General features: G+C 40.6%; 1 protein-coding gene across 5 annotated transcripts in view; it reads right to left on the reverse strand.

Moving 5' to 3' along the window:
* The window catches only part of LOC138977047 (microprocessor complex subunit DGCR8-like), a 55,357-nt gene that overhangs the window by 6,740 nt on the left and 35,014 nt on the right, over window positions 1-13,603 (reverse strand). For all 5 annotated transcript variants that reach the window (XM_070349951.1, XM_070349953.1, XM_070349955.1 and 2 more), the window contains exons 10-14: window positions 12,730-12,828; window positions 9,979-10,061; window positions 4,653-4,753; window positions 1,336-1,435; window positions 165-221 (exon numbers count right to left, since the gene is read on the reverse strand). In XM_070349951.1, the coding sequence (XP_070206052.1) occupies window positions 165-221; window positions 1,336-1,435; window positions 4,653-4,753; window positions 9,979-10,061; window positions 12,730-12,828 (440 nt within the window). The remainder of the gene's footprint in view (window positions 1-164; window positions 222-1,335; window positions 1,436-4,652; window positions 4,754-9,978; window positions 10,062-12,729; window positions 12,829-13,603) is intronic.

Raw genomic sequence — 13,603 nt, forward strand, 5'->3', positions numbered from 1 at the left:
ACATTCAGTCTTTTCACAAGAATAACTTTCAGATTAGTTATTTCCACATGAATACTCTTTGAAAAAAGTATCACACAACATTATTGTTCAGAAGTTCAGTCTTTGCGCGAGGATACCTTTCAGCATAAGCATTTGTGTCTGGCAGATTGACTGACTAATTTTACCTGTAGTATAGCCTGTGCTGCTCTTTGCTTGCCACTCCGCTTACTTTTTGCAACCACCTTCAATGAAAAAATGCAGGTATCTTGATGTTATCAAGTGATCTTGATTTATTATACCAATCACACAAAACACAGGCACATATATACTTGTAACAAATCACAAACAAACTTTGAAGTAATTGAAAACATGGATCAAGTATGCAGGGATATGAAAAGAACCGGGAAGACAGACAGAGACAAGCACAAGGTGGATTATATAAAAGGTATAATACATTTTCAAAGACTTTTATAGATGAGTTTAAATGATTATTGAGCAGACGACACAAATATACAAGGCTGCAAACTAAAGTTGATGATAGGGTGTACACATTTTGATCCCAACTTGATCCATCTTTCTTTCTTTATTTGGTGTTTAACGTCGTTTTCAACCGTTCAAGGTTATATCGCGACGGACTTGATCCATCTTTCTTTTCTTTCTTTATTTGGTGTTTAACGTCGTTTTCAACCACGAAGGTTATATCGCGACGGCTTGATCCATCAAGCTGATGCCATATAACAATGAGTAAAAGGCAAGACCAATAAAGCAAGTATACTTCTTCAAAGTGTTAAAAAATAAAAAGGTATGCTAAATAGATGATACACACAGAAATCAATATTTTGCTGCCTTCATCTTCAAAGAAATATCTGTTAATATTAACCAACCATTTTTTACAAGCTAAACTCTGAAAATGTCAGGAAAAAAGTGCCAGCCGGTCACAATTCTTCTTGTTGTAACTACAGTTGACAGTTTCACCATTTAAAAGACAGTTTCCACAGTGCTCTTGTGACTAGTTTGACTGATTGAGTAACAGTTTTTGTGATGACTCTTCTAGAATTTTAGGTTCAGTTTACAAAAGCACACTAAGAGTGCCAAAAGCTGCTGCAATATCAAAGTAACCTGTGAGACCTGATAGTATCATCTAAAGCTATGGTGGGGGGCATTGCCCCAACTTTGACACTCTTGGCTCACCACTGTTTGGGCCTCAGCTTATGGTGGACTGGGCTGATGGTCGGCCATCTTGTCCACAATGCTACTTATACAGAAAAATAACTATTCAACATGTCATATTTTTAAACATATATTGGTGTGTACTGTGGATCCACTGCAGTAAATCATGTACATGCTATTCCTCACCGTCGCTTTGTGTTTGCCAACTGTTATGGTGAATTCACAGTTCTGATGTTTGAGTGGCTTCATGTCCAAGAGGCAGTCTGTGTCCCCCATGCCATAGTTTCTGTGCAATTGGAAAATGTCAAAATGAATAGACCTTTCAAAACATCGTGTCACACTGGAACATGCTACAATCACATTTACTGATATGCATCTGCAAGAGAAAGTATCGTAGCACATGTCTGGATGGTTGTTTTCTGTTTAAAATGAGTACACCTTATAACAACAAATACAAATCTTAAAGAAAACCATCAGATAATTGACTGAACATTTAAATTTAAATTGAAACTAGTATGGTGTGATATGAAAAAGAGATCGATGCTCTGCAAAGACGGCGTAACCACTCTTTGTAGTTGTTATTTCCTTTTCTATTCTTTTTTTTGTTTTTGTTTTTTTTGTTCACAGTATTTGTCTATTTCTTTCTTATAACATGTTACATGAACGTACTACCTGTTTAATAATAATACAGTCAAATAATAATTCTTTCTTTCTTTATTTGGTGTTTAACGTCGTTTTCAACCATGAAGGTTATATCGCGACAGGGGAAGATGGGATAGAGCCACTTGTCAATTGTTTCTTGTTCACAAAAGCACTAATCAAAAATTTGCTCCAGGGGCTTGCAACGTAGTACAATATATTACCTTACTGGGAGAATGCAAGTTTCCAGTACAAAGGACTTAACATTTCTTACATACTGCTTGACTAAAATCTTTACAAACATTGACTATATTCTATACAAGAAACACTTAACAAGGGTAAAAGGAGAAACAGAACCGTTAGTCGCCTCTTACGACATGCTGGGTAGCATCGGGTAAATTCTTTCTCGTCCCAACCAATATGGGACTCCCCCTAACCCACGGGGGGTGACATATTAACTACACACTCGAAACTCAGCAGCGAGAGAGAAGCGTCGGTGTCAGAATTATCCTACAAGTTTGATGGTCTTCAACACGTTTAAATACTTCACTGTATATCAATGTGCCATGCTGCTTGCCGGTAGGGCTTAAAAGGAACTACATGGACAGACCACCTTCTCCCTGTATACATGCTGGCTGACAGTCGGGGCGTCAAGGTTTCTCCGCTGTGCGTTTTCACCGCATAAGGATTCAGCGCGAGAGGAGGATGACGGTATTTCTGTGACGAACAGAAGTCATTCGAAAGGAAGCGGATTCGCTTAAAAGAGAGCTACCTACATAAGGCTGTTGAGGTAATAAATCATTATTTAACGCTGTTGACGAGTCTGTGTTTGTGGAATGAAATACTCTCTGTTGTTCTTTCCAGGTAGCGCATAATTTGCTCTTTGTGACGCTAAAGTACTAATCTGTATATGGTTTTTGCAGATATGGAGAGAAGGAAGGAAAATAGCTGATTTGTTGTTGTAAAAGTCCGTTTGTGCAGGCCCACGTGCTCGATGAAACATGTCAGGGTGACATGTTTAAAGGTGGTGTGTGAGGGGAAGCATGACATGTTTAGTGCACCAATGCTTTTTGTTGCAGCCTTCTGTTACTGCCAACGTATTCTATTACGTGCTACGCTGGGATGCTGTAACCAGGTCGTCCGCGGCATTGCTGTAACCTGCTAACCTGCTATACTGGTGATTTGCTGTCGCTGTCGCCGTCCTACCAGCTACACCTCTACTTTTCTGGTAGACTACGGGAGGACCTTCAGCGACTGAGTGAGGCGCCTGATGTCTCCACTGTTCCCTGCTTCGTTGCCACGCTAACCGGCACTACATTCAACGGAGCAGTTGTGGAGACTACAGACTAATTACGGGCCGCCCACTCAGTGGCAAAAAGCTAAGTTGCACCATGTCTTTTGCACCCTTACCACCAAGTCATCTGTATTATTTGTGATTATACTCGAGTGGTGACGACGTGGGGTGTGTGACACCTGCATATAACCAGCACTTTAAGGCAGACAGCTATATTTCCTAACTATACACGGGATCAGCGTGTTATTATTATTTCCTGTACTTTAACTGGCATTTTTGTCAGTGACCACATGTTTTACGTTTAGAACGTAAAAAGAACATCTTTTGGAGTGAAGTCTCGAGGGAGGTGGCGTGATATTACATAAACAGGCATCTGAAACTTATACTTTTGTTGATTCTATCTATTTGTATGACTGCGACAGTGGATCGTGGTGTGGTTAGTTAGTTAGAAGTAACTAACCGTTCATAATCACCTTAGTGTGATATTGAAACGTGACATCCTTCATAATTAATTTCCAAAATGTTGCTGGTGTTTGTCGAAAATTTGACTCCCAATACATTAAAAATCCCAGGGTCCCAACAAAAGTTCATATCCCTCATATATCTTTCTTGTGAATTTCGCTTTCTTCCGATCCAGACAATTTGAGCTTTTTCATTATTTATCTTTTATCCGGAAAATTTAGAAAATCTCTGTAAAGTTTTAACACATTCAACAAACGATTCTTTACTGCCATCCAAATAAAGAGTTGTATCGTCCGCAAACTGAGACAATAACACTTCCTCGTTATTCAATTTCAATCCTTTTATCACAGAATTATTACGTAACATTAATGACAATATCTCGGAACATATTAAATACAAATATGGTGAGAGGCTATCGCCTCTTCTTATATTAAACCAACCAGAATATTGGCCATTTACTGTAACACATGTCTGTATATCCTGATAAAAAACTTGTACCCACTGTTTTACATCATTTCTTTTCTATTCTTTAACCAGAATCATTATGCAAGTATTCCACATACATGTATACATAATTTTCATCTTGTGATTTGTTTAATAATCAGTTCAGAGATGTTGAAAAGACAATCTCCTAAGTAGGCGGTCTTTGTGTGCAGGCAGGCAAGTCTTTATCCAGTGTAACAAATGAAGTATGAATTATGGTGTGAAATACCACTGACAAATTATTTCCACAAAATGTCCATTAGTTACATACCATCACACAATATCAATACTACAAGGAGCAAGCAGAATATATGTGTTTCTCTTTATTCCTACAGCATCACAGAGAATATAACTATTAGGAGAATCAGAAACAGCAAGAACAAATTCCTTTTGAAATGCTGAATTAACTTTTCTTTACTCTATCTCTTGAACCCTTTAACATGTGAAATAGCCATTGGTACAGATGAAAGAAACACAGTACTGTTAGGGAGTTCTTCCATATTTTGAAGACAAGGGAAATAGATGAAGACAACCAGTTCAGTTTAGACATACATCAGACATCACAAACAAGGTCTGGACAGACATCACAAATTCTCCACCACAAAGATGCCACACACTCACTGACCGACTGAGACATTCCCGCAGTATCTGATATGGGCTGGGTTGACCAGCTTTGTTGCCAAGTTCACTGATACGAGGGTCTTCAATCTTGATCTCGTCAAAAAACTGGAACACAACCAGACATGCAATGCCACTTTAGAGTGACTCTAAAGTTGGTATGCACAAGACCAAATCCTCATACTACTCACCCTTGTCACATGTAATATGTGGCCATTTCTGCGAAAAGGGACACTGTTGATCTAAGCCTCTGATTGGAGAAACGCGGGGTCAAAGTTAGACCAAAATGTAAACAAACTTTGCTGTGCTGACTGACGCCCACTTCAAGTTGAATTTCTAAAAAGTTCAATGAATTATCAGCGATAGCACAATGAACAGCAATTTAAAGTAATGGAAAATAGTCTTGGGATCAACATTACAAACTTCTGAAAATGTTTATGTTCATTCCTCCTCAGGAAAAACACATCGAACAGATGACGAGTTGACTGCGATCATGCCGAAAATGGCGACAGAGTGTTTTGTTGTGCTTCGAGATGCATTTTTTCGTCGCTAGTTTTGGTCAAGTTAAAACAACTTACCGGTACCTATTTTTTTTTAAATGTTTAACAATGATATAAACTTTCATCTAGAAGCACATTCAGGAAAGTGATGTAGCCAAATCATCGCACAGCCACATTTCACTAGACGGATGATGATCTATACGCATAGTTCAGGTAGATCTGACTTTCACGCGACCGTAGACTAGCACTGTATAAAGAAGCAGACGACAAACGCAGTTGCCCGATGAAGAACAGTTACTCCCCGTTTTCGTCTTTAGTTGCTTCCCTTGCTAAAGTTACTGACATTTTAGATCAGTGGTTAAGCTTACTGACTGGCACCGCTCTTTGCATAGTGGAAGGGCAAGTAACCCTTCTCAGTTGAGCACGGGATGTTCTGCTGACAGAAGTCACTTTGGGATAAGACAACGATTTTGTTGACGAGGTCAATGCTGTTGATTCAGAATAATAATTTATGTTGCACTTCGCCCGGACATTTGTGACTCCAAAGTCGAAGCAGATACTTTGATCACAATGGTGTTGTAAACGTTCATGATGACAATTACGCCTACTAGAATACAAATCGGTAAAAGACTTTTCCCAGAGCATATTGCGCGTGTGTCAGTGTGTGTGTGTGTGTGTGTGTGTGTGTGTGTGTGTGTTTGTTGTGTGAGGGTTTCTGTATGTGTGTGTGTGTGTGTGTGTGTGTGTGTGTGTGTGTGTGTGTGTGTGTGTGTGTGTGTGTGTGTGTGTGTATGTGTGTGTGTGTGTGTGTGTGTGCGTGTGTGTGAGTGTGTGTATGTGTGTGTGTGTGAGTGCGTGTGTGTGAGAGAGAGAGAGAGAGAGAGAGAGAGAGAGAGAGAGAGAGAGAGAGAGAGAGAGAGAGAGGGGTAGATAGAGAAAGAGAGAGGATAATGACGATGATGATTATTATGATGATGATTTTTATGATGATGATGATGATTTTTATGATGATGATGATGATGATGATGATGATGATGATGATGATGGTGGTGGTGGTGGTATGTGTGTAGCCTATGTGTAGTATGCTTTTAAACTCCCTTTTTTTTAACCAATGTTACTCTCTTTTTCTCAGTTTGCTCGCGTGGAACAGCAAACAAGTCCAGCAATTCATCGGACAGTGCAACAACTAAATACAGCAGTGCCCGGCCACAAAGCAGGTAAGGGGGAAAATACAGTTATATTTGTGTTTATGTGCTGTTTTCTCCAACAAAGAAGCACAAACACACACACACACACACACACATACACACACACACACACACACATTTTCAATAATATCACCATGACCAGCTTAGAAATGGCAAGTAGATAGGTACCCAAAACCAGACTTGAGCTGTGCAAATAGTAGTTAGTAAATAATATATTGATCAACTCTGTGGTTGCCTTTGTTTCAGAGAAGCAAGTCTTAATTCTACCTTGCGAATGAGGCAGCGGTACAGAGGAGGGTAGCAACTTCAGTCTTCGGCATGGTGCATCAATACTTAGGCATGCAGTTTTGTGTGTGAATGAACACCACGAATCCAATTTGAAAATTTCTTGATCGTCGACCACATCAAGTTTGACACTGACTGGCATTTCAGTTTGTTGAAAGTAAAGGGAGACGTTCGATAGCAGAGTGCAGGGATGACATTTTCAATTCAGTGAAGTGATGGACAGACTGACAGACCCACGTGTGCAAGGACACACAGCACCATGTTACTTTCTACAACTGGAAGCTGTATTTACCATGAAAACTGAACAATTAATCCTTGTTATGAAATTTAGAAGTACCACAACTTCAAGTCGACAAGCAGCAGAATCTGGTATTGTTTTCAGCAGACAGCCTCAAATAGTTTGTGTTTGTATGTGCGTGGGTAAAGAAAGAATAGAACATGGAGGGGGGAGAGGTAGTGTGAAAGAAGAAGAGATATTTGAGAAACAAATCATATGGCTGATTGTTGTTTCTTTTGCATGAGAGGAGAGAATGATAGAAAAAGACGAGAAAAGTACAAATTAGGGTAACGTTACAAAAAGGGCAATAACTCTGGAATTAAACATTATTTTGACCTAAAACCATACAAGTCATAACGGCAGATGATTGAACTTGCTATTTCCCGGCAAAAGTTTGTTTTTAAAAGTTTGGCCATTTTAAGTCATTTGGGGGGTATCTCCGAAAAAGGGTCATAACTCCGTGAATTTTTTTGTTCAAGGTCTGAAATTTTCACATCACGTTCTAAATATAACAGTCTGTCAAATAAAATCAAAAACTCAAAATCGATAAATTTGTCAACAGTGTCCCTTTTCGCAGAAATGGCCACATATATGAATCGGAGAGAAACTATGTGCCGCTAAATATATTTATTACCAATTCAGTGCCCCATATGGCCTTTTGACCAATCAGGACGGATTCTAGGTGACCCTCTAAATGTTATAACGTTCAGGCAGGGACCCTTTTTGTTTATCACGCTAAAAATTAACAAGACAAAGTAAAAATGTAATTCAACAATATCAGCGTGATTTATTCTAAAGAATGACACTTCAATTGCTGTCAGATAATACTCTCTTTATCTAAAAAATACCGAAAAGCGAGTTTTGTCGGTGGGTGCGTTACGGAACAGCAAGGCACCGCCCATCCTCTGAGTGTGCAGTGCCGACCGCTCACTTGAAATCTAAATGATCAAAGTTCGCAAAAATGAAGTGAAATTGCGTGACTCGCTTTACATCAATCTATCTTTAGGTCATTTCCCATCCGTCTGGAGTCGGTTCTTAATCTGTCGCTCTCTGTTCAACGAGAAAAAGCGAAGAAACCAAAACGCATGTTCAACATGGTTTATCTTGTGAGATTGTTGGGTGTCAAAGGCATTTGACCTGTGAATATTCATCACGTCAGGTGTGTTACTCTGATTGGCTGACTCAGGTCACGAGAATTCTTTGACTGACAGGCATAATCAGGTAGAAGCCCTCAAGTTCCCATTGCGGCTGTTCTGTCTAATTCGCGGGGTCGCTTCGAAATTTCTTTTGGTCGAATTAAACGGTAATAAAACCGTTATTTCTAATATGCTGACTGTTAGCAAATGATAACAGACATGTCTCACAAACGATATCAGCATTCGCCTAAAAGGCTCATGCTTGATATCTTTTTTCTCGACATGTCTTGTTATCATTTGCTAACAGTCAGCATATTAGAAATAACTCATAATAATATAAATATAAATATAAACACGCCCCTGAGGAAGGCCTGGCAATAGGTCGAAAATTTGGGCTGCCACTTGACATTCTTTGTTTGGCTTTTCTTTTCCTTGATTTTGTTATATATATATATATATAGAATTTAGAATGAGAGCGCCGCTAAAAAATGCCAAAATGTGCACTCAAATTGCTTGGTAATTTCAAATAGAAATTAAGAATAGATTTATATCAAAAGCGAAAATGCAGAAGAATAATGTCATGAGCAAGGGAGGTCAGCCTTTACTCTGTGTGTCTTTGCTGCTTACACACCAATTTGGTATTTTGAAAGTAGCAAGCACAATAGAGGAAAAGGAAGAGGAGACGGGCTGGGGGGGGGGGGGGGGTTAGAAATATAGAAATAGATTTGGAAAGAAGTCTTCACAGACAGCCTACTGGTAACATCAAACCCCTTTTGGAGCTGATTGCAACACTGATCGAAAGAATAACCCAGGCAAAGTCCTTGGTTAAGAGGACGTATAGTCGCGCGCAATGGCATTCTCCAAAGAGTGCTGAACCTGAAAAGGTCCATTTTTGTTATTTTGCCAAGACCGCTACCCTTAGTTTCGACCTAAGAAGGTCTCATCAGGCAGTCTCTCGGCATGAAATGGAGAAGAATTCTCAAACTCCTATGCAATAGAGAAAACCACATTTCTGTGGTAGGCTCTCTGCTTGGAAGAGAATCTTCGTTTGATCCCCCTGTGATTGTCTGTGGAAAATGTTGAGTGCTACAATCCGGTTACCGTGGCTACCACTCAGTGCCAAACATTGTACTTTTGAGTTGATCCTCCAATTTTGGAATTATTTTTGAAACACACAAACTTGAAACTTTGTGAACTTATCATCCTACATATATCAAGCTAACGTACACCAAATATTAAGTAATTTTCTCAACAAATTTAGGAGTTATTAGCATTATAGTGGGTGGAGGGTGTGGATACGCCCTAGTGTCCACGAACAGATCACCCAGCTATGGGCAAATAGCACCTTCAGGGCATCCCAACGGTGGAACAGGCGGATGAGGAAGAGAATTCCCAACAGCTGTGAAGGCGGAGGAGGATGTCCAGACCAGACTCAGTTTGTAGCCATGGCAGGCAACTAGTCTAGGAGAAGCAAACTCCAAAGTCAAAACCCTGCACCGGCAGGATATCCGGGCCTCAACGGTAAGGCAGGCGGAAGAGGAGATTTTTCTCTCCCAACGGCTGCAATGGCGGACGAAGGCACTCCAGCTATGGGGAACTAGCCGGGAAGAATGGACTCGTCAGCCCAGTAAGGCAGCTATTCTTGGGGAGGGAGCAACCCGAGTAAAAGCTTCAACCGGGGTGGGATCCTCGGAGAAACAATCCCCCTTGTGCTCCCAGGGTAGGACATATGGGCCAGGAGCTAAGGGTGGGGTAACCCCTACAGAAAACCTAGAGGGCTGAAGACGGAGGTATGGAACCTGCATGGCGCTTCTCGAACAAATCACCGTACCACGCATTATCTGCCATCATGACACTTGGATAGTGGGTGGGATTTGTTTTTTTTAGTCACCCTGTAACAAACACCCAAACAACTTTTCATACTCACAGAAAGATCCTCTGTGTTTTTCTGGAGCTGTTCATCTGTTAGGGTATTCATCTCTGGGATCAAAATCTTCAGGGTTTCCTTTGCTGCCAGATTATGCAAACACAAATAAATAAATACATAAATCAATCAATATAAAAAAGAAATGAATCAATCAAACCATTTATTATAAAATTGCAAAAAAAGTGGCCGGGATGAAACTAAGAACATAGACATGTACCTAGGGTAAAAAAAAACAAAAAAACTCCAGAATAACACAGAGGAGCTTTCTGTGAGTATGTATAGTTGTTGGTGTGTTTGTGTGAGAGAAAAAAAAGGAAAAAAAGATGAACTCTGTCACATTGCACATCAGTTTAATTAAGTAGAAGTGCAATGCCAAGGCAGTGTACTGCATACCCCCAGCGAAGGACACATCCCCTTTCTCTCTCTCTAGCTCTCTCTCTCTCTCTCACACACACACACACCCCAAGTCACACACACACCGCAAGTCACACACACGCACACACACTCTCACACGCACTCACTCACTCTCTCACACAAACTTCATACACACAAAACACACACTCATACGCACATATAGACAGACGGACACACACACCTTTACAAACAAACTCACACACACACACACACACACACATACACACAAACTTATGCACACGCACATACACACACCCACTCACTCCCTCTATCTCACACTCACACACACACACAAGTACAAACTCATTAACATGCGCACGCACACACACTAACAGTAACACTAACATGTGCACAAAATGCACACACACCGCGCAAGAGAGAAAGGCTGCAGGGAGGCATGACGTCATGATGCATAAATTGACGTCAAAGACTTTCGACGTCATCTTCTTAAGTGAGCTTAATCCATAGACTTGGAAACTATGGAATTTCTACCCGGCCAAAGCGGCCTTGAGCCAATTGATGGGACTCGCGCTGTAGAAAAGTTATTTACTATTATCATTATTATTAATATAGTGACAAGCATAGACATACTGAGTTGGAGGAGAAGAGAGGCCATCTGCAATCTTTGAAGTCTTTGCAAATGGAGTGTCTTCAGCTTCGGAGAAAAAAAACACCACATAGAAAGAAAAAAAGAAACAAGTCGCGTAAGGCGAAAATACAATATTTAGTCAAGTAGCTGTCGAACTCACAGAATGAAACTGAACGCAATGCAACGCAGCAAGACCGTATACTCGTAGTCCACCGCTCACGGCATAGGCAGTGAAATTGACAAGAAGAGCGGGGTAGTAGTTGCGCTAAGAAGGATAGCACGCTTTTCTGTACCTCTCTTTGTTTTAACTTTCTGAGCGTGTTTTTAATCCAAACATATCATATCTATATGTTTTTGGAATCAGGAACCGACAAGGAATAAGATGAAAGTGTTTTTAAATTGATTTCGAAAAAAAAATTTTGATAATAATTTTTATATATTTCTGTCATGTGAGCGTAGATGCGTTGTGCTGCCGTTACGCGCCTGACAAGTCAGGCCCAGCACATCCGACTTCAGCTTGTTTTTATATCAGAGTGTTCGCTCTCCTAGATTGATTGCTTTACCGGGCTGCCGAGTTCAATCTACCCGTTTTCTGGATGGCCGTCGCATCTTCCGCATCCATGCTGACGCCCTGAGCTGTCCAGTCTGCTGTTGTATTCGCCTTCGGTGCCAGGTTGTGGGCATATCTGTCCTGTTGCCACCTCTGCCGGATGTGTTCCCCTAGCAAGTTGGATGTGACATGGGGGTGACATGGGGGTTTCAGCTAATGGGTCCAACCCCCCAGGTTTGTCTTCAGAGTTTTCCTTCTCCTAGGAATGCTGCCTACCTTGGCTAACGAGTCGTTCCTACCCAGCGCTTGTGGAAGCAGCAGTAACATGGAGTATCCTCGTCCGCCCAGCCAGCCGTTGGGAGCAAGCTCCTCGTCCGCCTGTCTGACCGTTGGGATGGGTGACTAGACGTCCTCTTCCGCCTTCGCTGCCGTTGGGAGTTCACTCTCCTCTTCCGCCAGTTCCTCCGTTGGGATGTCTAGTCTTGGTATTTCACCCATACCTGGGGATTTGTTTCATGGGCACCAGGGCGTATCCACACACGGGTGGGCCTGCGTACCGCACGTACGGAGAAAATCTCCTCCGCGCCCTTTCATTTTAGCCTGGGAGCATAGGGCTCCCAGTTTCCACCCAACGCCTTTTATATATTTAATTTTCAGAGCTTGTTTTTAATCCGAATATAACATATTTATATGTTTTTGGAATCAGCAAATGATGGAGAATAAGATAAACGTAAATTGGGATCGTTTTATAAATTTTTATTTTTTTTTACAATTTTCAGATTTTTAATGACCAAAGTCATTAATTAATTTTTAAGCCACCAAGCTGAAATGCAATACCGAACCCCGGGCTTCGTCGAAGATTACTTGACCAAAATTTCAACCAATTTGGTTGAAAAATGAGGGCGTGACAGTGCCGCCTCAACTTTCACGAAAAGCCGGATATGACGTCATCAAAGACATTTATCAAAAAAATGAAAAAAACGTTCGGGGATTTCATACCCAGGAACTCTCATGTCAAATTTCATAAAGATCGGTCCAGTAGTTTAGTCTGAATCGCTCTACACACACACACACACACACACACGCACACACATACACCATACCCTCGTTTCGATCCCCCCTCGATGTTAAAATATTTAGTCAAAACTTGACTAAATATAAAAAGGATCAAAGAAAAGCTAAAGCTGAGGAGGGTTACCTGCTTCACTCTTGGCGAGCTTTTTGCTGATGGCACAACCAGTGCCGTACTCCATCTCATTTATCATCACAGTTGCGCTGTAAGGGGTTTTGGAGTTTTCTAGAAAAAACAAAAAGAAAAAGATAATAGCAATGTTGTTCATGGTTATAAAATTATTGTCCTTTGAGAATGTCCATGTGGAATTGGAGGTATATTCAGAATGTGTTTAGATCTATAAATGCACACACACATAAAATGAACTATTCTGCATGCTTGAAGTACAGCCCAGTGTACACTGCACGCATCAACTGATCCAATGAACTAGGAGCAGAACAAATAATACCGCTGAGTCTGTTCTACTTCAATTCTAATCCTGTCTCATAATTGGTCCATTTGTCAACTCTATTTGCTTTCTGGTTTTAATTTAAAGGGATACACCTGGCCAAAAAAATTCCCAATAGCTACACAGTTCGGTCTCGGGTTTGAAATAATGAGATCCCACACAAGGCTTCTCATAAAATTGGTGTTCAATTATTCAAATTGTAAACATCGCGTTCCTTTAGTTTTTGCAGACAATAAATTCTCCGTGTTCTCCGTCTTCATGTTTGTCACCCTGGACTGCAACTTGCTGGCATATGATAGATTACAGGTAAAATCCACTGAAAAAATATGACAACGAACTGAGTCAGGACTCCAATACTGAAAAGTAAGTATGTTTTCTCGATCTTTTCTCAATCTTAACAATGAAAGTAGACAACATGCAGACTTGGGTCATATTTTGAGCTTCAAATCTCTAACTTCAAAACATCAGAGAAATTGATAATTGTTCATGGTTATTTTACCCAACAATGACCCCGCTTTAACTTTGAAATTCAACTAGGGTTAACCAAGCTTG

Source organism: Littorina saxatilis, linkage group LG9 (genome assembly GCF_037325665.1).
Source record: "Littorina saxatilis isolate snail1 linkage group LG9, US_GU_Lsax_2.0, whole genome shotgun sequence".
In the NCBI taxonomy this organism is placed as follows: Eukaryota; Metazoa; Mollusca; class Gastropoda; order Littorinimorpha; family Littorinidae; genus Littorina; species Littorina saxatilis.